We start from the raw sequence: 23041 nt of genomic DNA, 5'->3' as shown, positions 1-23041 counted from the left end.
CACATCTCATGGCTGAGCCTGTCATCATATGTTCCATATGTTTCGTTCTGGAGGTCACTAAGAAATCAGCAACCCCTTTTTGCTTTCTATAATCCAACTCCAGAGAAAGAGAAAACTTCAAAGACAGTTGCCTTAGCTAACCGGCTTTGCTTTCCGCGTCATTTCTTCAAGTTCCCGAGTCACTGTTACAGATTACAACCGGATCACAAGACCTGTAAAAGCGGTGGCTAAACAGAAGTGATTCAATCTCTCTACGTGTTTATGTGCTCACACGTTAAGTGTACAGTAATACCCAGCCACACACACGCCACCGACCCAGACCCGCTCCCGCTTCCTGCTTGGTAACAGTAACAACTACAAGGCATGTACAGACATGTTCTGAGATAGATGGAGAAATAAAGATAGAGAGAGGGCTAAAGAGACAGATATAGATGGAGAGAGAAAGATAGAGAGAGGGCTAGAGAGACAGAGATAGATGGAGAGAGAAAGATAGAGAGAGGGCTAGAGAGACAGAGATAGATGGAGAGAGAAAGATAGAGAGAGGGCTAGAGAGACAGAGATAGATGGAGAGAGAAAGATAGAGAGAGGGCTAAAGAGACAGATATAGATGGAGAGAGAAAGATAGAGAGAGGGCTAAAGAGACAGAGATAGATGGAGAGAGAAAGATAGAGAGAGGGCTAGAGAGACAGACATAGATGGAGAGAGAAAGATAGAGAGAGGGCTAAAGAGACAGAGATAGATGGAGAGAGAAAGATAGAGAGAGGGCTAGAGAGACAGAGATAGATGGAGAGAGAAAGATAGAGAGAGGGCTAAAGAGACAGATATAGATGGAGAGAGAAAGATAGAGAGAGGGCTAGAGAGACAGAGATATTTGGAGAGAGAAAGATAGAGAGAGGGCTAAAGAGACAGATATAGATGGAGAGAGAAAGATAGAGAGAGGGCTAAAGAGACAGAGATAGATGGAGAGAGAAAGATAGAGAGAGGGCTAAAGAGACAGAGATAGATGGAGAGAGAAAGATAGAGAGAGGGCTAAAGAGACAGAGATAGATGGAGAGAGAAAGATAGAGAGAGGGCTAAAGAGACAGAGATAGATGGAGAGAGAAAGATAGAGAGAGGGCTAAAGAGACAGAGATAGATGGAGATAGAAAGATAGAGAGAGGGCTAGAGAGACAGATATAGATGGAGAGAGAAAGATAGAGAGAGGGCTAAAGAGACAGAGATATTTGGAGAGAGAAAGATAGAGAGAGGGCTAAAGAGACAGAGATAGATGGAGAGAGAAAGATAGAGAGAGGGCTAGAGAGACAGACATAGATGGAGAGAGAAAGATAGAGAGAGGGCTAAAGAGACAGAGATAGATGGAGAGAGAAAGATAGAGAGAGGGCTAGAGAGACAGATATAGATGGAGAGAGAAAGATAGAGAGAGGGCTAAAGAGACAGAGATAGATGGAGAGAGAAAGATAGAGAGAGGGCTAAAGAGACAGAGATAGATGGAGAGAGAAAGATAGAGAGAGGGCTAAAGAGACAGAGATAGATGGAGAGAGAAAGATAGAGAGAGGGCTAAAGAGACAGAGATAGATGGAGAGAGAAAGATAGAGAGAGGGCTAAAGAGACAGAGATAGATGGAGAGAGAAAGATAGAGAGAGGGCTAAAGAGACAGAGATATTTGGAGAGAGAAAGATAGAGAGAGGGCTAAAGAGACAGAGATAGATGGAGAGAGAAAGATAGAGAGAGGGCTAAAGAGACAGAGAAAGATAGAGAGAGGGCTAAAGAGACAGAGGTAGATGGAGAGAAAGAGCTATCGAGACAGAGATGGTGAGCGATAGAGTGCTACATCTGTATAGTATATTATAGTCTTTCATATAGAACCTTGTATTTCGCTTTTGTAAATTTTCATTCATTATATTACAGATTCTATGCTTCAATATTGAGAGAGAGAGAGAGAGAGAGAGAGAGAGAGAGAGAGAGAGAGAGAGAGAGAGAGAGAGAGAGAGAGAGAGAGAGAGAGAGAGAGAGAGAGAGAGAGAGAGAGAGAGAGAGAGAGAGAGATGAAACGGGTGGGTGGGTGAGGTCGGCAAGGCGGTGGCGAGGTGAACTCTCCTCACCTCGGCGGATGCCCTCCAGGGGGTAGAAGAAGGCCACCAGCAGGTTCATGAGCACCGCCAGGTTGAAGGAGATGCTGCTCCAGAAGGACATGTTCCTGGAGCACCAGTACAGGATGGGCTGGGCTGCAGGAGGGGCGAAAGGAGACCAGAGGAGAGAGTAACACAAGAAGGGGAATGCCATCCAGTACCACTAGCTAGGATTCTAACATCATACAATGCAAAAAAAAAGGAGCAAAAAGCTGAGGTCAATTAACAATTTTTGTCAATGGCAAAGTGAATAGTGTTCAATATTCAGAGAGCCCGAGGTGAATAAGTGTTTGAGTATATAGTACACGTGAACACTCGAAAAAATTAACAAGATAACACTTTTTGCTTTTATTAGCGGTTTATTTGTTTTATTAGCACGACGAGATGACGTCACACACGCTCCCCATTACGAAAACGATTTCCCGAGTTTGAGATCTCAATCATGGGATCTTGCCCAATATCCCGAGATAGCGAACCAATCAAATTATTCCATCTTAGGAGGTTCGGGTGTGGCATATACTACTTCCTTATTTTCCGCAACAAAATACCTATTCTGCTCAACTACTCTGTTAAAGCTGCTGCAGGTACGATTTGAGCGTTGCAAAGAAAGACGGAAGAAAACAAACAATAAAAATAAACTAGCAAAAAATTCTCCCTCTCTCTGCTCCCCCATCCCTACGTTTCTCCACCGTTATCAAGCGCTGCACTCACACACTGGTGGTTTGAATATGAATATAGTATGAATATGCTCCGTTGGCGCATTTGATCCAGCGAGAGCCGGGAGCGGCCTAATTGTAAATAGTCCCATACAGAGTCAACATGAACAGTATTTTCAAAGAGCATTTCACAAAACGTTGTGAAAGGTGGCTGGGGCATTCCTAACGAACGACAATGAAAAAGATATGAATCTTCCCTACAGCCCCTGTAAGATCAGATACGATTTAGTCATGCATGAAGGGGAAATTATAGTACACGATTTGTATTATTATTATTACGGAGGGTTTTATCTTTGGATACTAGAAGCGTTTTTAGATACGTGGTATTTGTCGAGGTTAATGATATGATAAATATTTACTTCCAATAATTATCATCATGGCGCTGACCTCTTACTGTGTGTTGAGCCCTTGCCAACAGCAAGAGGAACCCATTTTACATGCTTCTCCTCTAAGTTGCCATCAGCAGTCAACCATATATACACGCGGCATGATATAATGAATACAAATTCCTTACGAAAATTCGACTTAGTTATGTCAAACGAAGCAGTTTGTTTTAGCTATTTTAGTATCGGCAGTGTTGTGCTTTTTATGGCTATTGTGACAAAGACATTTGTGAGTGTCTTAATATTGATTGGACACGAGGGACCAAAGAAAATAAACTTCTATCCGACCAGACCACTTCTAAATCATAACCACGTGCACAACAGACAAACACAAACCCACCCACGTGCACACCAAAGCTGACGTACACATGGAGGATGGTCAGGAGACGGGGAGCCGTGACATTGGAGTTATTTTGGAGGAACAAAAGAAGAAGTGAGCAGTGGGGGACTTTTAGCGAGCGAGGTCAAACACATTCATGGCCGGCGATGAGCAGCAAACCCAGAACAACATGAGCACCCCTCAGGGCTACGCACTTTCTGCTGATTCACTCCCTAGAGGAGGGGGGGGGGGGTGGGGTTGGGGGAGAGGGCAAGAGAGTATGAGATGAAGGGATAGGTAGAGAGAAACACAAAAAGGCTTAGAGAGGAGAGATGGAGAGAGAGACGGAGAACGGGCGAGGGAGAGAGAGAGAAACAGAGACAGAGAGAGAGGGACGGGGGTATTGGGGAGGGACATCACGTGGGGACAGTAGCGTGCGCAGACTCTTCTATCTGCTGCAGGCCTGGCCGTGAGGCTGCATGCCACAAACACACAGGGGAGGGGTGGGAGCCTGTGTTGCTAGGGATACCGTCTACCATAAGGGGAAGGGGACTATGCTAATTACACTGCTGTCTGGGATTAATAAATCACAAGAATAACTTAAAGCTAGGGTAGGCAATTTGTTTTGAGTATCATTTTGTGATATTTGTTGATATTTTCTAGACATTTCGACAGTGAACAATAAGCCGGAATCGGTGGCTGTCGCAGGCTTGTAATAAGCTTGTCTCAACATTTAATTTGAATCAAATGAAATGATGATGATAAACAAGGCAAGGCAGACAAATTGCTAAAGCTAGCGAGCTAGTCATGGGTGTTTTGGGAGCGCCTTGAGGGAATTCTGAAGGGAGGGTTGGGATTCTTTCAGTCGGATACTCTCAAAATGTATTCCCAAACACAACACTATATGAATACATATTGACATAAACCATTCAGGGCAATCCGAGTGCTTCGTCAGACCCCATGTCTGCCACGTGGCAGTCCCGCATCAAAAGTGACACGTGGGCGTGAACCAGAGCACTGAAACCGGTATGCAGTGTTGGTGGAATCCCCGACACGAAACATGGCCGATACTCAACATCTAGGGGCAGGCAGGGGCTGGGACATCCTGCTGGAGGAGGTCTACACTGAATGGGGCTTCGTACCCAAAACCTTCTGGCTGAGAATCAAACCACCCAAACCGCTACAAGCGTCAAGCCTCAAGTAAAACACAATGTCCCAAAATCCACCAAAACGAACCGTCTAAAGAAACAATGTAAGCAGGTTAGAAGGGATGAGATGGAATTTAAGTATTATTTAGGGGATATGTGTGCTTATCATCCTTTGGAGCAGTGGGCAGTACAGTGCAGTGCAGTACAGTGCAGTGCAGTGCATGGGGATCAACTCCAGGTCTAAATGCCAGGGCCTTTGTTAAGGCCAACTTGTTGCTGTGAGGCAACAGTGCTTCCCACTGCTGATTGGTTTCTAGTGTATTGTTCTATTTCTGGCTTTTCTTTAGATGGGTAAATTATGCGGCCATAAAAATTTTATCATAAATCGACTCCCGCTGTCTTGCCGCTCCCAAATAGGCCCTCTGAGTGGCACGCGTCACAACACACACACACACACACACACTCACACACACACGTCCTTCCGTAGTTCACAGACGAGTGGACATTTTATCTGTCCCTCTAAAGTTTTGAAAGCCAAACGGGGCGTCCCGTCTCCGCCTCGTTCTTCTTTCCCACAGTAAAGCTGTAGCCAGGGGTTACACCTGGACTTGACAGGTGAAGCACGTAAATCTCCTTTACAAATCACGGCATAGGAGAAGGGAACAGACATGTACTGACACTGCGTGTGCGTGAGCACTTGAAATAACGCCCTCTTTGTTCACGCGCTTGGAGTGTATGCAAATTAAATACCTGAAAAAGTAAGAAAACACATCGATCACGGTAATGACACCTCATGCCAACCCCACATTCCTCACATTGCTCCCGGTGAATTCAGATCGTGCAGCGATACGAATTTCAGCTTTGCTTATACTGTAGTTATGAACCGCAGTTGTACACATATACTTTTACGGCGGTTATATACAGTACTGTAATCTCATGCAGCTATTACTTAGCAGAGTTTACAGGCCCTCTCTATCCTTCTGCCCTACCAAGGTTCAGGTTATCATAATTCTACCTGTGTGTGTGTCTGTGTTTGTGTGTGTGTCAACATGTTTATGTAATTAAATGATGTGTGTGTGTGTGTGTGTGTGTGTGTGTGTGTGTGTGTGTGTGTGTGTGTGTGTGTGTGTGTGTGTGTGTGTGTGTGTGTGTGTGTGTGTGTGTGTGTGTGTTTGTTTGTGTCTGTGTGTCTTTTGTGTGTGATTGTGTGTCTGTACGGAGGAAGTAGAGTAGCTAACATCCCTCAGGGGAACCTTGGGTGAGGGACCATCCCAGGGAGAGAGAGAGCCTGTGTAACCCAAGTACTAGTAGAAAGAGAGAGGGATAGAGAGACATAGAGAGAGAGAGAGAAAGAGAGGAAATAAAAAGGAAACGCACAGGGGACCGTGTTGTCGTCGCCAGCAACCTCCTGAGTACCCCGCAGCTTCTTCTGCCAGTTCATCTCGTTGAAGAGGTCCTCCGAGCGCAGGAAGAAGTCATTAATCTTACTACCCTGCTCGTCGCGCTCGGTGGTGTAGTACACACGCAGCTTGGACTCCGTCGTCAGGAATTCACAGATGTTGGGCACGGGGAACACTATCTGCTCCATGGTGCGGTCCAGCCGCACGATCTGACCGCCGAGACACACACAGACACACACACACACACGCACGCACGCACGCACGCACGCACGCACGCACGCACGCACGCACGCACACACGCACACACACAGTGACAAACAGGCCCGGACGAAGAACACACGGTTACAGTTTCAGTCACTAGTTAAATGGAATGCATGCCGATTGATTTGATTGCGGCCTTTGTTGACTTTAGCAGTCAAGCTTTCGATTCGCTGGAATATATGTCAAAAATAGATCTCTGGTTTCGGGTGTCCTTACATGTTTGAGTAAGAATACCTGAACCCGTTTCCACAACAAGAACAGGGCTTTTTATAATAAATCTAAAACAGAAGAAAAAAAAGTTATTGTCAGCAATAATTAACCGTCATTCTTTAGGGTTGCGGACACTTTCACCTGACGGGATTCTTAGTCACTCGTGCAAGTGCATATGACTGCACGTGCGAACACACCGCAGGCACCTGTTGTCCTGTTCAAGTATGACAAATCACCCAAGCGGAGTGACTCACACGGCAGCTATCACATGCCGGAGGTCAACACCCATGCCAACAGATACTGTATGTTGCAATGCATTCAAGTTTACACAGCGCAGAAAAGTGAATCAGTCAACAGCTCGTCCGGGCTCGAGCGCACACACACACACACACACACACACACACACACACACACACAGACAAACATACACACACACACACACACACACACACACACACACACACACACACACACACACACACACACACACACACACACACACACACACAGACACACACACACACACACACACACACACACACACACACACACACACTCAATGACTCTGGAATGATTCTGGTCCCACGTTCACGCAATGCAAGAGGGTTAGGGCCCCTTACATCCTTGCATCCACCGCAAGGGCCTGACGTGCGGTGCGCCTCCCAAAAACGGTAACCTTCCGTCGAGGCAATGCAGCAGCAAGGGCTGTGATTGGTCCGCTTACTAAAACCCAACGCAGAACCATAAAGGTCCACGACTGCGTCGAAGCTTCTGCATGGTCATTGCGTTGCGTCAACTTGGAACCATAATCAGCCATTCAGCCTCAGGAACGGGGGTTCCGGTGGGACCCACCTCGATCTGCGCCGTGTGCTTGGCGTAGAACTCCAGGGCCTCATCCCCCTCCCCGTAGGTGCCCCCGGGTTTCAGCATAGCCTGGAGCTCCTTGTTGTGGCGAGCCAACTGAAACAGAAGCCCGGCGTCGGCAGTTAGACAGTAAACCGCCGCACATCGCCGTATCGTCACGCCATCCGCCGCCGTACACCGCTGGTATATTAGCCCGGGTTAACACCTGGCCTTCTCTTGACTCAAGTTTATCTGTTGCGCAATCTATGTGTAATGTGGCAACTGGCAAGGATCATTAAAAATCATTTAATATACTGTTTTCCACAGTATATATATTTTTTTTTTGTGCTGGAACCTTAACAGACGCACCTGTTGCTACGATCTCACTTCACCCGTTTCTAGAGACACAGCCTGCGTCAGAGCCCCGCAGTGCCTGAAGGCCGGCCCCTGGGGGGGGGGAGGGCGTCCGATAGCGGAGCAATCGACACATGTACTGGCACATGGAGCCCCGCAGCTCGGCCTCAAAGGAAGCCGCGCCGACACTATGAACGCCGCTGCGGCGGCCGCGGCTTACTTGATGCGCCAGGATGTAGATGTTGTGGCCCACGTTGCGCGGGGACGCCGAGTGCTCGTCCTCCCCCTCCTCCCCCTCCTCAGGGAGTACCTCGATCTCCCCCTGCATGTAGGCCTTCTTGATCACCTCCACCTGTGGGTGGGGGGGGGGGGGGGGGGGGGGGAGAGGAGGGGTCAGTCCTTCACCTTTAAGTTGTTGGCTTATCTGTGAGCGTGAATGCACTAGCGCTGCCAGTACTGCACACATGCTCACACACACATACACACACACACACACACACACACACACACACACAGACACACACACACACACACCAGCTCTTTGGGCCTCATGTTGTAGAGGATCCTCTCGGCGTTCTCACTGTCGTGGCGGCTCTCCATGATGGCCAGGAGCAGCTTGGAGGCGTTGTTCTGAGATGAGATCATGTGGGAGAAGAGAAGACCCTTATTGAACGCTGCGCAAGCACCATACAAACCAAACGTGACCTCTGCCCTAAACCGACACGAGAAGCCCTCGGAGCGCACAACACATTGTTTTTTCCGTCTTTACCACAACTTTCCCTCCGTCATGAATCAAAGGTCAAGCAAACACTCATTCAGTACATGCATTATATACATGTGAAAGGTCTATTTCACACTTCAGCAGCATGGGGGAAATCACTTTCTTTTTCCGCAGACGGCTGATACACAGCTCCTACATCACCGGGAGGATTATCTGATTATCTGAGTCATGCCGAGGGCAAACAAAGGGTGTGAGGCGGAGGTGGAGCCTCGCCTTCAGCTCCAGGACCAGGTCCATCCTCTTCTTGCCCAGCGGGTTGATGTCGTTGAGGATGAGGGCGATGATGATGTCGATGCCGTTGCATTCGTGGGTGGCGATGCAGTTCTGAGGGGACACCGTGGACACAGAGGCACCATCAGGGGGACGGCAATGGTAGTGTCCAGTCCACTCAGATATGTGCAGAAGACAATATGATTATACAAACAGAAGAAAGCTTCAGCGCATGACACACAAAACAAACTTTCTCTACATTTTAAACCAAGCTATACAACAAATAAGTAAAAAATAACATATATATATTCTCATAGATAAATACATACACACACATACACACACACATGTATACATAGTACATACATAAATACAAAATGCCATAGGTAGGGTGGAGAAAAGTGGAGATGAACTGTAAGGGGCGCAGGGGTTATCACAAATCAGCGCTAATTCACCCCTTAACCATCTTTTTTTCTTAAATGTTTTCATCTCAGGTTACTGAAAACAAACCCGTCCCGGGCTTGACCGCGTTGGAGCAATATCAAGTTTAGCCGAGCTGTCTTTCCCTCGTCGCCACACACACACACAAACAGCAGCAGCATCGAAGAAGGCCGTCACATGTGACATGTTAATCCTCCCAAAGGAGAACAAACTCGGGCAGGATTCCCGGGGTTGGGGTGGTGGTGAGGGGTGGGGGGGGGAGGCAGGCCTGGGGTTGTCAGGTTGGAGGGGAGGGTTTCAAACGGGGGAGGGGAGGAGCCATGGCTGCCTGGGGAGAGACTGTGAAGCAAAACAAACGGTGGAGTCCCAGACTCCCCTGAATTAAACGATGCTGTGTAAATCGAAATATGCCCAATGGGGCAAAAGGTAAAAGTGGGACATACATGGAAAATGATATTTTACCGACATTTATATCATTTACCCATTTATGCACACATGCACACACACACACACACACGGCGGCGTCAGCCATGCAAGGGAGCAGTTAGGGTTAGGTGCCTTGCTTAGGGACACCTCAAATCCCCAGCTCGCTAGGAGGAGCCGGGGATCAAACTAGCAACCTTGTGGTTACCAGCCAACCGGCTCTACCTCCTACATGATGTGTCGGTCCTTTTTGTCTGGCCAATGGGCAGACCATTCGGGGGGGGGGTTGGTGGTGGACGTACCTGGTTCTCGTGGCAGGGGCCCTGGCAGTACTCGGTGAGGCTCTCCAGCGTCTGGTTGATGAGGCCCACGTTCTTCTCGTTGATGTAGAGGCCCAGCAGGCCCAGCCCCCCCGTGGTGCTGCCGCAGATGCAGTCCAGGAACTGCAGCGTCTCGCACACCAGGTTGTAGTTGTTCTTGTTGTTCTGGTTGCGGAGGAAATTCTGGAAGGGAGCGTGTCGGACAAGCGTGTTAAAAAGGCGGCCCCCCCGCCTGGTTTTACCTGCTGTACCGACCGGAAGGCCGCTCTACCCATCATGCATCTGTGTGCTCTACTAATGGCTCTTCAAGACAAGGCCCTAATGATTCCATTCATGAAATGAATGAAGTCAAACACATAAAAGGGGACAATCAGGCGTGTTAGTAAGGACTTTGAACCCTGGTCTCTGTGCGAGGACCTTAGTGTGAGGGTTGGAAGCGAGAAAGCAACACACACGGAGCCGCGACCTCTCCACTAGGAAACCTCTCCCTCTCAAAGGACGGAGCCGGAGCGCAGGCCTGTGGTCGCTGCTGCTGCTCCGCCTCATCAGCTATAATGAGAGGGGCTCCTCACTACTCTCCCTCCGGAAGCCAGCCGTGTTCGGTTCCCGTCGCCGCGGGCATCCATCTCAGCGAGGCAGGCAGAGGCCAAGCGGCAGCCTTCGTGCTGCGTGCTCACACACACACAACATCTCCACGTGCACGCCCGTGTCCAGGATTTCACCCCCCCCCCCCCCCCCCCCCCCCCCCCCACACACACACACCCCCACCCCCTGCCCAGCAGCATGTATAAACACATTTACTGTAAGAGGGAAGTGTGATGTCTGTCTGGCTTGTCTCTCTGTCTGGACGAACACGCGGAGGTTGGAGGTGGGGGGGCTGAGTTTGTCAAGACCTCCTCCATCTCCTCATGTTGCTAGCAGACCGAGATGTACCAACAATGGAAAGTGCTGGTTTCACAATACTTTATTTAGCCCCACTTCCTGACTTTGCCACACTTTCATAACTTACGAAACTGCCTGGTGCTGGAAGTGAGTTTGTGCGTACGTGTGCGAGTGTCCTCCTCTGACCTCCATAGCACCCCCATGACCTCCAGAGTCCCCCCTCTGACCTCCAGAGTCCCCCCCTATGACCTCCGGCAGTAGGCCCCCCCCTGACCCCGGCGGTAGCCCCCTGGCGGCTGACCTGCAGCTCCCGGTTGTGGTTCTCGCAGAGCAGCTGCATGAGGCGCAGGATGGGCTGCATGATGGTGATGATGACGCTCATCTCGCCCTCCTCCTGGCCCTTGTCGCCGGCCGGCGCCGCCGCCGCCGCCGCGCCCTCCGCCGCCGCCTGCTGCTCCTCCGCCTCCGCCTCGCGCCGGTACGTGGTGAAGGCCTTCTTGGTGGTCAGTGTGGCCTCCACCAGCTGCTCCTTGATGTCCTCGCTCGCCACCGCCACCACCACCACCGTGGTCGCCGGCACTGTCGCCGCCGCAGCAACCAGCCCCGGAGCGTCTTTAGCTGGCCGCAGAGAGGTCAAAGGTTGGGTGTTGATTATAGAATGCGATAATCTGAATATATAAAAAATATATAATAAACTCATTGATTTTGTTGAAGTGGCGAGACTATGTGTGAATGGGTTTTTTGGGGCTTAGTAGTCCTTCTGTAACCCATTAAACCCCTTTAAGATTGACATTCACCCTTTCATTCATTCAATCAGTCAGCCACCCATGTTGGTTTCCAATAGTGCGACTCGATAAGCGAGCAGTGATAGTGCCTTTAACCTCACACATGTCTAACCTCCCGCGTCCTGACCTCTAACCCCCCCTGCCCTCTCAAATATTCCCATTAGACGTGTGGGGTTTGTTTTGCACTATAAAGGTTGGATTTTGTTGGCTGCTTCCAACAAAAGGATAAGGGTTAAGCATAGTGTAGGAGTTTATTTCTCTTTCAGACACATAAATAACTTAATCCAAGGCAAATCATCTTTCCCGATGGCTTCTGATCAGCAGAAGAAATTTGGAAGAAGAGAAGGGAACAACATAAACTGCAGCCATCACACAAGACTCACAAGTCAGTCTCTAAACGCTTTCGCACAGCAACGGACTGAGGTCATTCTCCCAGATTCCGTGTCTGAAACTGGGTGGGAACAATTAGGGAGTAAAAGAAGAAACCTGCCTTGCATAATCAATAGAAAGTCCCAGAGTCAACTCATATCAGGGAGGTGACATGCCGAGGTCAGGATTGCTTGTCAACACTGTTGCTCTAACACCTTTCTTATATTCCCGGGTCAAACCTGTACACACCAAGCCGGAAAACCTTAAATTCACAGACTGGTGGCGGCAATTTCTATCGGTAAAATGGCTTTGGTCTCAGATAATTGGGAACTATTTTTGGTGCGTGAGAATTAGGTTTATGTCATGCGCCAAGACTGGCAAGACAGAAGCAGCTGATGAAATTATCATGCCAGGGGTGCTTCACAGGTAGGCTATTAAATCATAGCATGGAAAATAATGCAGAATTAACTAAGTGTTAGATGACCAACTAGAATCTGGTTGTGTTGTTACTAGCACTTGTTTATAAAAAAATGGACTATTCTGAACACATTGGACAATTTTGGAAAGTAATTAAAAGTGTTTCCCCCTCCCATGAATAGCTAGGCTACTGTAACTCTACAAGTAAAGCGACTAACGGAGAGCAAATGCTCAGTCAGCGAACTCCCCTTCTTGACGGACAATGAGGAATTTGTAATCAAAAACTGAATCTGGTTAAGTTTGGCAGCCTCCTATTTCAGGATATCTCGGTGTATCCCTTTAGGAGAAACACCTTGATAATAGTCCCAATAATATTTATATTAGACTGTATTATGCCTGGCTGGACTTGGACAAAACATATTTAAAAAAAAAAAAGGAAATGGACTGTACCGCATCTTTCTCGCACTATCCTAAACTGTGGCCACTCCAAGCACTTTAGAATTAGTTCCTCACATTCACCGTTTCATCCATCCATTCATATACACTTTCATACCCTACAGTGTGGTCAACCATAGACTGGATACACTGGATCTAGCCTGTCGGGAGCAGGTAGGACAAGGTTAGCTTGCTAAGGGACACCTCAACTGTTGGTCCTCACCAACTTTCACCCACACGTTGGAGAAAATGTAAAATAAATAACTCTTGCGTGAGGGTGCAGTTGAAGGTAGGAGGAAAGTCTGTGTTCAACCTTGAATAGAGGTAGTATGTACCTTTCTTGCGTGCTACGGCGTCCTTGTCGGGCGGCTCCTCCTCCTTCTTCTTGCTGCCCAGGTCGCTGGTGTTCACCGTCACCGTGGCCTTGATCTCCTGCTGGGCCAGCTTCATGCGCTCGTAGAACACCTTGAAGAACTTCTCAGACTTGTTATCGCCCGTCAGCCGTGCAAAGAAGGATCTCTGCGTAGAGACGGAGGAGAGTCGTACACATTTGTTATACATTTTGTTATTATGCTGTTGAAGCTGTTATCTAAATTGACAATTGCAATTCTAATCTTATGTAGATGCATGTCATTCATGAGCAGGTAGTATTTCTGTTTCTACTATCTTAACTTTTCATTTTTATTTACAGCCAGGTTGTCATGTTGCATTGTATTGTATTGTATTTTGTAATTATTTATACCACTCATGTATGAATGATTATTCACAGCTTTCTTTATTTTTGCATATTCTCAACTCCTTCATTATTTTACTGTCTTGACTGCGTGTGATAAAGTGCATCTGATGTTATCCTATCTTATCTTAGGCTCAACGCAACACAACATGTGACCCGTTGTATTGTACAGTAAGGCTCGCGTGTTGCAGAGTATTCTCGTGAACTCTGCATTTGTCTGTGGTAAACAGCTCAGGGACAGTTCTTAGGGTGTTGGTTCAGCCCTGGTTCTGTGGAAGGCAGCGAGCTCACGCGGGAGAGGAGTTACATAATGACTGCTTTCCTTTACGGTGGGGAAAACACGCTGAAGGGCCAGCACTGTTCTAACCTGAACTCACTCCATCTGCTCCCTGGCCTGGGGGCAAAGCAGGAGGCTTCCCTGGAGACTACGTGCACACACGGGCACACACACACCCACACACACAGACACACAAGCATGCATCCACGTGCATATGTGCCTGCAACCACACATCAGCACATGCCCACTTCAACAAATAGGATTCTTACATTTGAACTTATAATAGACGGTATATTATACAATTTATGCATATATATATATATATTTATATACTGTATATAAATAAACACAAGACATACATAACATAAATTAGCAAACATAAACAAGCAAATAATAATTAAATACACATTTGCATTTAAATGCAAATACACCGAAAATGGTTCAAACATAACTGCTTGGTGTGTTCCTGCAACCACAGCAGGCTTTGTGAGAGGCTCCAACAGGAGAGACGGGCAGTGTGATACGTGATCCAACACCACTCCTCTGCAGCGGCGCCCTTCTCTTCACAGAGTGCTTTTCATCGTTGTCGCAACTGTTTTTTTTTGCGCAACGCGCGGGAGTACCCTGCTCTATCCCCCCCCCCCCCCCCTCCGCCACAGCACCCCACTCCCCCCTCCAATCCCTCGTTACATAAGGGCTGTAATCAGCTGAGTGGCGGCAGCGGGGAAACGCGGCACCTCCGCCAGAGCCCTGTTACATCACACCAGAGGGAGGCGGGTGGTGCTCTGGTGAGGTGTAGTGTGGGTGGGGGGGGGGGGGGGGGGGGTGGGTGGGGGGGTGGGGGGGGCAGTGGGCCGTGGGGTGGCGCCAGGAAGGAAAATCCGGCTCTACATTTCTTTTGTGCCAGGACAGTGTGTGTGAGGAGGAGTCTGGAACGGATGGCGGGGGAGGGAGAGGGGGCCTGGAGTTATCACGTAAAGGCTGCTTTTTTTTGTGAAGGGGGGGCCCTTTGAAAGTCTCTTACATAACCCCCCGGTGAGGGATGCGCACACAAGTCTCAGGAGCCGACACACACACATACACACACACACAATCAAGATAGTGTACTTTTCTGCAGGTGCAACGGTTGCCTCTGTAGGAGGTGCGGTGCTTATGGATGTCAAGCCTGCGAGACATAAACCTATTTACAAAACTATGAGTAATATTATTAGATACAAAAAATATACTAGATATAGTGAAGGCCTATATATAAATAAAAATCATAAAATAAAACTTGATGAATATTAAATATGAAATTAATAATAAATTAATGTTGAAGTCACATTTACAGAAGGGACGAAGGAGTGTGTCAAGTATGTATATAAAGGCCAGATAAGATCATACCTTTCCAAGTCAATCAAAGTTGTTTTCTTTCTGTTCGTTTTATAAAACACTTTTAATTTCTTTCTTGTTTTTGTTGCTTGATGTTTATTCAGAACATGTTGTCCGAGCCGTGAACATAATCTTGTTTACGAGATGGGGGTCATTCATTTCATCGTTATCTGATTAGGGAATGAATCGGCAAAGACTTATGCAATACTTCTCTCTCTCCCTCTCTCTCTCTCTCTCTCTCTCTCTCTCTCTCTCTCTCTCTCTCTCTCTCTCTCTCTCTCTCTCTCTCTCTCTCTCTCTCTCTCTCTCTCTCTCTCTCTCTCTCTCTCTCTCTCTCTCTCTCTCTCTCTCTCTCTCTCTCTCTCTCTCTCTCTCTCTCTCTCTCTCTCTCTCCCTCCTCTCTCTCTCCCCTCTCTCCTTCTCTCTCCTTCTCTCTCCTTTCCTCTCCCGCTTTAAGTCCTTCTCTCTGGGCAGTAGAGAGCTGCAGAAACGCCTCAGGCTTTATGACATTACTGTGTTTAATGGAACCTCATGATCGCTCAGCCATTAAAAAACATCTCCAGTCAGGAAGGTGCGTGATGTTATCGACGCCTGACTGCCTTATGACGACGCGGGGGAAAAACAAACATGTGCAGTGAGTCTGCTGTCTGCTGTAGCCTGCAGCCCAGAAGGTCCTGTCCACTGTGGTGAGGAGGCGGGAGACTAGACTTCCATAAACAAGGACAAAGTACACTACAGACGCTCTTTGTTAAACGCCTGGTGGGCTGGGAAATGAAATGTATGCCAAGTGACATTCTATGCGGTGGATGGCCATGTTTGTGTTCCATTATTTGTTTGGTACAACGCACTTTAGAAGTATTTCTGGCGGACGTGCAAATATTTTCAGGGGCAAATAAACGTGTCAATAGATTTGATCAAGTTTTGTTTCATCAATGCATGCATTCCAGCAGTTGGCTGCTGAATAGTTTGTCTTGAGGAAAATGGTGGGCTGGCATACTTCTCTGCCATGCAAGGCATACACCTCCCACTGGGAGAAGGAGAGAAGGAAAGAGAGAAGGAGGAAAGAAAGGATGAGCAAAGACATTTTAAAGAAAAAGGAAAAGAAAGGAGAGAAAAACTAAGGAAAAAACGAAAGAAAGAAGGGAGGAATGAAAGAGAGAAGGAAGTGAAGGAAGAAAGAAGCCAAACGAGGAAAGGCAAAAAACAAATAAAAAAGAGAAACTCCATTCCCTCCCTTTTCCTCTCTCCCCTCTTGAGCTGCCTTCTCCCTTTCCTGGCATCAACAAGCTCCGTTATGTAAGATCTATTTATACTGCCGGCTCGCCCCCCACCCACAACACACACACACACACACACACCTCGCTGAGTGACAATGCCATACTGAGCCACCTCAACCAGCAATCCATCCATTTTTACATATATTGGCGGTTTTAAATGAAGGCAAATCCCATGCCAACTGAGGTGAGTGTTGAAAAGAAACATGCGATCGCGTCCGCAGCGCCTAACAAGATGCGGACGCAAAACCCGTGCTAAACGGACAAATCGAAACCCGCTGTCGACGAGTCATTTCTCCCGTGCAAGAGCAGGCCGAACATACCTCATGTTGGCTGGTCATGCAGACTACAGGATAGTGACATTCTTATGGACTTATAGTATAATGAGGGTTTCAGGGCGTGGCCTTCTAAAGGCCCCCCTGCGCTCTATTGGCTGAGAGGGAGCTGGTGCTCGTGTTGTAAACACGCCGATGCGTAAAAGGAGACTTTGACTCGTGCTCTTACAAGAGGTTGGCTAGAATGGAACCTGATAGTGCTCACGGCAGACCGGACGCGACAGTAATCGGTTCCTGTTGAGTGAGAGTTAGTGACAGCTGCTTGCTTCTGTGATAGGTCGGGGTCACAGGTCGTGGGGGAGGGGAGGGAGAGGAAGAGAGGCCAGAGTTCTGGGGGAAATGTTGTTGGGACGGGAAGGCTGTGTGGGAATTAATGGCCCTTACATAATACTCCGCAACCTATCAATGGTAATCACCCACACATATGCTTATGTGTACAAACAAACAAACACACACACACAATCCTTTGTCCAGAGTTATGTAAATGTAACGTTGACAGTAAATGCCTGACATGCGGCATGTACATTTGCGCCCAAGCGTATTTGGGACGTGAACAAATTAGCATATTGTTGATACAAACAAGGTTTATAGTGCAGGTGTACACATCCCGATGCAGTCGTGTGTACTGTGCACAGTTTCTCAAGCACGAAAGCTAGCCCAGTGCACAGGAAACCCGACGTGTGTTTGTGTGTGTGAGTTCTTGCGTGCGTGCGTGCGTGCGTGTGTGTAAACATTAAGTGTCACTGTCTGTTACTTCTTGTTAACGTGTGTTTAGAGCCGCGCTGACAAGGGCTGTCAAGTCATATAAGTCAGGAGCTAATATTTGACAAAGTAGCGTGGTTTCAAAGCAGTCGGAAAGGATGCAGGGCATGGCTGTGTGAAATGACAGCCAGGTTTAAGGTCCTAAAAAGCGAGTGTGTATCTCTCTGCTTACTTGAGGTTTCACAACTTCCACATCTGAATACCTGTAGCCTGTTCCATTTTCAACTCGTCTCCTGGTGTTAAATGACACTTTAAAACTGAGAATTGGTTGCTTTAAAGAACTTTAAAGCAAGAGCTAAAGAAAGGCAGGAAAATGTAATTGTGGTTGATAAATGTCTTGACCCCTCGTTCTTATCACAGCTTTTCTGCTTTCAGATGTAGAAGATGACAAGAATCTTAGATTTTCCAGGGTTTCAAGTTTCTGTAAAGGTTTGTATGTCGTAACAGAGCTTGAAATGGGTACGCTGCCTATCTTGGCATGGTCTCTCTTGCAAAATGTATTTGAATATCAAGAGACCAACCCGGTTTAATAAAAAATACTACATTTAAATATAATACAGACAAGGCCTTGTGGCATGTGATGAATGCCACTGAAAGACTCTCCATAGTTCTTGAAATGCATGGCTAATGTGTGTTCAGCGTGTATGTTTATAATCTGTACAATGGCAGGCGTACAAACATAAAGACACCTTGCCTGAGAAACACTTCCATAGACCACGTCTCTGCTCACTGTATATCGGTGCAAGCACTAGTGAAGTCAAATAGGAGTGGAGCCAAAGCACACAGCCGTGTGGGGACGGACACAGAATAACGCTTCCCAATTTTTGATGTTCAAAATAAACCCGAGTTCTATACAAAGGGAGCGCAAAAGAAACAAAAGCTACATTTGCGCTGTGTGCGCATTGCTCGGCTGAGTCAATATGATTCCATTTTCCTTTTTTGGGTCGCAGCCCAAATAGGAACCGGTATTCACGCTCTGTGTGTATTGGGCTTAAGACGTAAGACTTGGAGCCTTGAGCGTATCCTCAGGTAAAGAGCTCTCCATTGGCCTCTGAATAACGCCGGGACAAACTTTTGGTGCGAGCACCGCGGCAGGGAACACGGTCGACACAGAGCCTAACATTTGGCTGAATGAACACCAGAAGGTCATGCCTTTTTGAGTGTTATATTACAATAAAAGGGACAAGATCGATAGATTTCCTACGACTGTGATCAACAAGTCGACCTGATCGTAGCCGCGCCCGCGTGTGGGTATTACTTCACTCGATATGGATCTGAAAACACTGGCTTCACCGAGAGAGAAGGAGAAAAGAAAGCGGTTGGACTGAAGGAAACTGCAAAATGTGTCCTAGGTTAAACAGCAGCGAGCTGGACCTAAGCCAATTTTCTTTGATTACGGACATAATAAATGTCATCCTTAGGGCCATAACATCCAGCTTATCCAGGGCAGAGCTCCGGGACCACGGACGAATCCGTCCCTAACCTCCCACCTCTATAGATCTCTAAAACTCATTTGATCTTTAAAGCTCATTCACTCTCCAACCCCCCCCCAAACTCTTTCCTAGAAGCAGTGGTTAGCCCGGACTGAAAAACATTTGAAACCAAAAAACTCGAAAACAACAACAACAACAACAACAAGGTCTTTAGCACTAATGTGTTTCTGTCCTGTTTTTCATTTGGTGGGAAACAACCAGCCTTCTGTCCTTAAATCAGGCCCAGGCCGCCTGCAGTTTCACAAGATTTGGAAATGGGATGAATCTGCTGATATGCTTTCAATTCACTTTATACCAGCCACGGTGGTATTAATTGGGGAGGGAATCAGGGAATCAGATAATAAAGGAAAGAAGATGGACAGGGTTATGGCTTCAGTGTCCTTCTCCAATAGCTGCTTCTCACTGGCTGTGACTAATAGCGAAAGAAGAAAATTTCCTTTGGCTTGGTTGGGGACCTCACCGCCCCTTAGGCATTGGTGAATATGCTAACATTAAAAAGTGTGTGTGTGTGTGTGTGTGTGTGTGTGTGTGTGTGTGTGTGTGTGTGTGTGTCATGACCCCTGAGGTGTTAACCATCAAACAGCGTGGCCGGGTCAAAGGTCAGCCAGTGTGACCCCCCCTGGACATTTGTCCTGGGGGGGGTTGCGTTACACATTCCCTTTGTTCTCTCAGAGTGTGACGTTGTGGGGCTTGGTTGGGCGTCACCTGGTGCTATTCATGAAGGAACAGGAGCCACATGTGAGGAGAACATCATGTGAGCGTTGCTGTGCAAACTCTGTGGGAAGTCAGGCTTTGTCAGGCAGGAGCACTATGCAAATATAACCCGCCGTTATGCAACACTGCGACCTGTTTGTGCACACGGAGGCACATACACACGAGGGCACAGGCGAACACTGACACACTCACGCTTGGCTCAGGTGGCGGGTGTGCACTCTCACAAATGCATGCATGCAGGCACACACACGCACGCATACAGAGACACGCACACATATTGTGATAACCGCACGCACACATAATTGCAATCAGTAGCACACACACACAATTGCACTTGCTCACAAACACAGACACACACACACACACACAATTGCACTCACACACATAATTGCAATCAGAAGGACATACACAGTTGCACTCACAAACACACACACACAAAATTGCACTCACATACAAACACAAACACACACACACACACTTGCACTCACGCACAAACACACACATACCCAATTGCACTCACTCACAAGCACACCAAAAACACAAACAACTGCACTCACTTACAAACACACACACACACACACAAACACGCATGCATAAAAACACACACACAAAGACAGGGAAAGACACACACACACACACACATGCCAGGCTAATGTAATTGCTGTGCAGTCAGCTGAGGGCTGGTGTTGGGTTAGGAGAGGTTGTTGTTGTGGCAACTCCTGGCCCTGTGACCATGGACCTATGTGAACCAGCGTGCCCTCCGCAGGCTACGCTCCCCCTCCCCTCACCACCGCAGTCTGCAGCGGGGAGGCCTTTCAAACCGTTTTGTGTTGTATTCTGCACCGCACCTTTAGTGCTACAGCACGGGGGGGGTGGGGTTCTTGCCTGTCTTTCATGTTGCCACCTGTCACTTGGTTGCGTGTAGCACAGCGATGCGTGCGGCTGCCGGAGAACAAGTAAAGAAACCCAACCCTCAAACTCTCCAAGGTTTTTCCCCAGAACTTCAGAAGGGTTCAGGCCAGGTAAGACTTGTTTTGGTGGTTTAAGAAGGCTAGCATGGCCTGTTCAGAGTGTGTTATTGTTTAGTGTAGGGTTTCTGTTTTTTTTTTCAGGTATCTCTTGTTGATGCCGTTAGCAGGGATAACGAAATTAGCATGTTTTACCCAATATTTCATTTGTTTTCATGTGCGGTTTCAGGCCGCTTTAGCACATATCATCCAGAAGGTATTTCCATATCTCGTGTGTTTTTAGATGTCATTCCATGTATCCACCAGTCCACCATTCCATGTAACACTTCAGTTGCCTGCCTATCATTGGCAGAAATATCCCTTTGAGGGGGAGGGGGATATCGTCCCCGACCAATAGGGTCCTGCTCACCTGTATGACGGTGTTGCCACCCTCCAGCAGGGCGATGGCCAATAGGATGCTCTCCTGGAAGATGCGGTCGCTGGTGGCGTTCATGATGAGGTCGATGACCAGGTCTGAGGCGCCCTCCCTGTCCAGATGACACTGGACCTCCGCCAGACTCAGCTCTGCACGACCTCCGACCCCGGAGCTCACCACTACAGACACAGGCCGGGGGAGGGCAGATTGTGGGGTGAGACGATGCCATGGGTAAGGAACTGCATATCGGTTTGCTTGCTCTTCAAGAATGGAAGCAAAAAATATTTTTTTTATGTGTGTGACTTCTATGTAGTTTTTAAATTTATTTGAATGACTGATGTATGATTTGCTGCTACACAATGGAAATAAGCCTTCGGGCTTTATTGTGTCATCCCTGACTATTTACGTATTTTAATGCACAGAGTGCTGTTCATATATATATCAAAATAGTCAAATAAAATCAATCAATTAATCTACGATTAATTGATCGCATTTAAACTGCGCTTTTCAAGGTGCCCTGAAGCGCTATAGATGCTGAGTATGTATCTGTGTGTGTGTGTGTGTGTGTGTGGGGGGGGGGGGTTGACACCTCATCCCGATAGCACTGTACAGACTTCCATAGCTGCCGCCGTCTGGACTTTAATACCGACACCGTCTGCTCTCACAGCCACGGAGAATGGACGGAGCCGCAGTGAGAGAACAGCCAGGAGATAACACCTCTCTCTCTCTCTCTCTCTCTCTCTCTCTCTCTCTCTCTCTCTCTCTCTCTCTCTCTCTCTCTCTCTCTCTCTCTCTCTCTCTCTCTCTCTCTCTCTCTCTCTCTCTCTCTCTCTCTCTCTCTCTCTCTCTCTCTCCCTCTCTCTCTCTCTCTCTCCCCCCCCCCCCCCCTCCCTCCAGCAGGTGCATGAACTGGCCCATTCTGAATCAATGCATGCCGCTAAGGTCGCCTGGCAACCGCACGGCTCTGCATTAGCACTGTAAAACGACGCCTTGAATGCCCGGTAGCGGAGCGTCCGAGGACTGGGCCGCTGCCGAGATCAGAAACATACTATCCCCCCCCCCCCCCCCCCCCCTAAACATACATCACCGATGTCTGGAATGGCCCGGAGAACAGCGTCATATCAGTAGTTAACGCAGGGCTGCAGTGACGTGCGTATAAATGTCAGTGACAAACTAGCGCTTCACTGCTTAGGGAAAAGGTCATGGCTGGGTTGGGTGGCAGAAAGAATGGCCCACATCAGCTATTCTTATGTACACAGGGGAGAAGTGCAGACACACACATGCACATTCACAAACACAAACACACACAAACGAACAGGGTAGGCACACACATACATGCACAAACACATGCACACACACATACAAAGGGTAGACACCCACACGCACAGGGCGAGACACACAAACAACCCCCCCCCCCACACACACACACACACACACACACGTAAGACACAGAAGACACACACGCACACACAAGAAAGAAACACACACACACACACACACACAGGGAAGATGTGCACGTTTACACACATGGAAGACACATGTGCACGCCCATACAAAGGGAAGACCCAGACACACACAAACACACATACCTGTAGTGGGCTTTCCTTGCGCTGTAGGACTCAGGGGGCTGGGGGAGAAGGTTGTGACGCTGTCTCTCCTCCCGCTGGGCTTGAGATTCCCATAGTATCTGTTGACCAGGATCTGCCGTAGGGCCTCGCCCTGTAGGACACACACATAAACAGACATATAAAAACATGCACGCACAAACCCAGACACACACACACACACACACACACACACACACACACACACACACACACACACACACACACACACACACACACACACACACACACACACACACACTCTGGAC

At 48.0% G+C, this 23041-nt stretch overlaps 1 protein-coding gene across 15 annotated transcripts in view; it reads right to left on the bottom strand.

Annotated features, from left to right (window-relative positions):
* The window catches only part of itpr1b (inositol 1,4,5-trisphosphate receptor, type 1b), a 97793-nt gene that overhangs the window by 23440 nt on the left and 51312 nt on the right, over window positions 1-23041 (bottom strand). For 12 of the 15 annotated variants that reach the window (XM_030373866.1, XM_030373880.1, XM_030373881.1 and 9 more), the window contains 11 exons: window positions 22758-22887; window positions 21163-21347; window positions 13162-13345; window positions 11122-11438; window positions 9921-10121; window positions 8758-8868; window positions 8298-8393; window positions 7984-8115; window positions 7419-7526; window positions 6073-6304; window positions 2103-2225 (listed from right to left, as the gene is read on the bottom strand). In XM_030373866.1, coding sequence (XP_030229726.1) covers window positions 2103-2225; window positions 6073-6304; window positions 7419-7526; window positions 7984-8115; window positions 8298-8393; window positions 8758-8868; window positions 9921-10121; window positions 11122-11438; window positions 13162-13345; window positions 21163-21347; window positions 22758-22887 — 1819 coding nt within the window. Of the gene's footprint in view, window positions 1-2102; window positions 2226-6072; window positions 6305-6341; window positions 6635-7418; window positions 7527-7983; window positions 8116-8297; window positions 8394-8757; window positions 8869-9920; window positions 10122-11121; window positions 11439-13161; window positions 13346-21162; window positions 21348-22757; window positions 22888-23041 lie in introns of those variants that run through there. The other 3 variants (XR_003979116.1, XR_003979117.1, XM_030373877.1) reach the window with 3 other exon arrangements.

This window comes from Gadus morhua, chromosome 13 (genome assembly GCF_902167405.1).
Source record: "Gadus morhua chromosome 13, gadMor3.0, whole genome shotgun sequence".
Classification (NCBI taxonomy): domain Eukaryota; kingdom Metazoa; phylum Chordata; class Actinopteri; order Gadiformes; family Gadidae; genus Gadus; species Gadus morhua.
The sequence above is the reverse complement of the archived record's forward strand: the minus strand, read 5'-3'. Positions and strand labels throughout refer to the sequence as shown.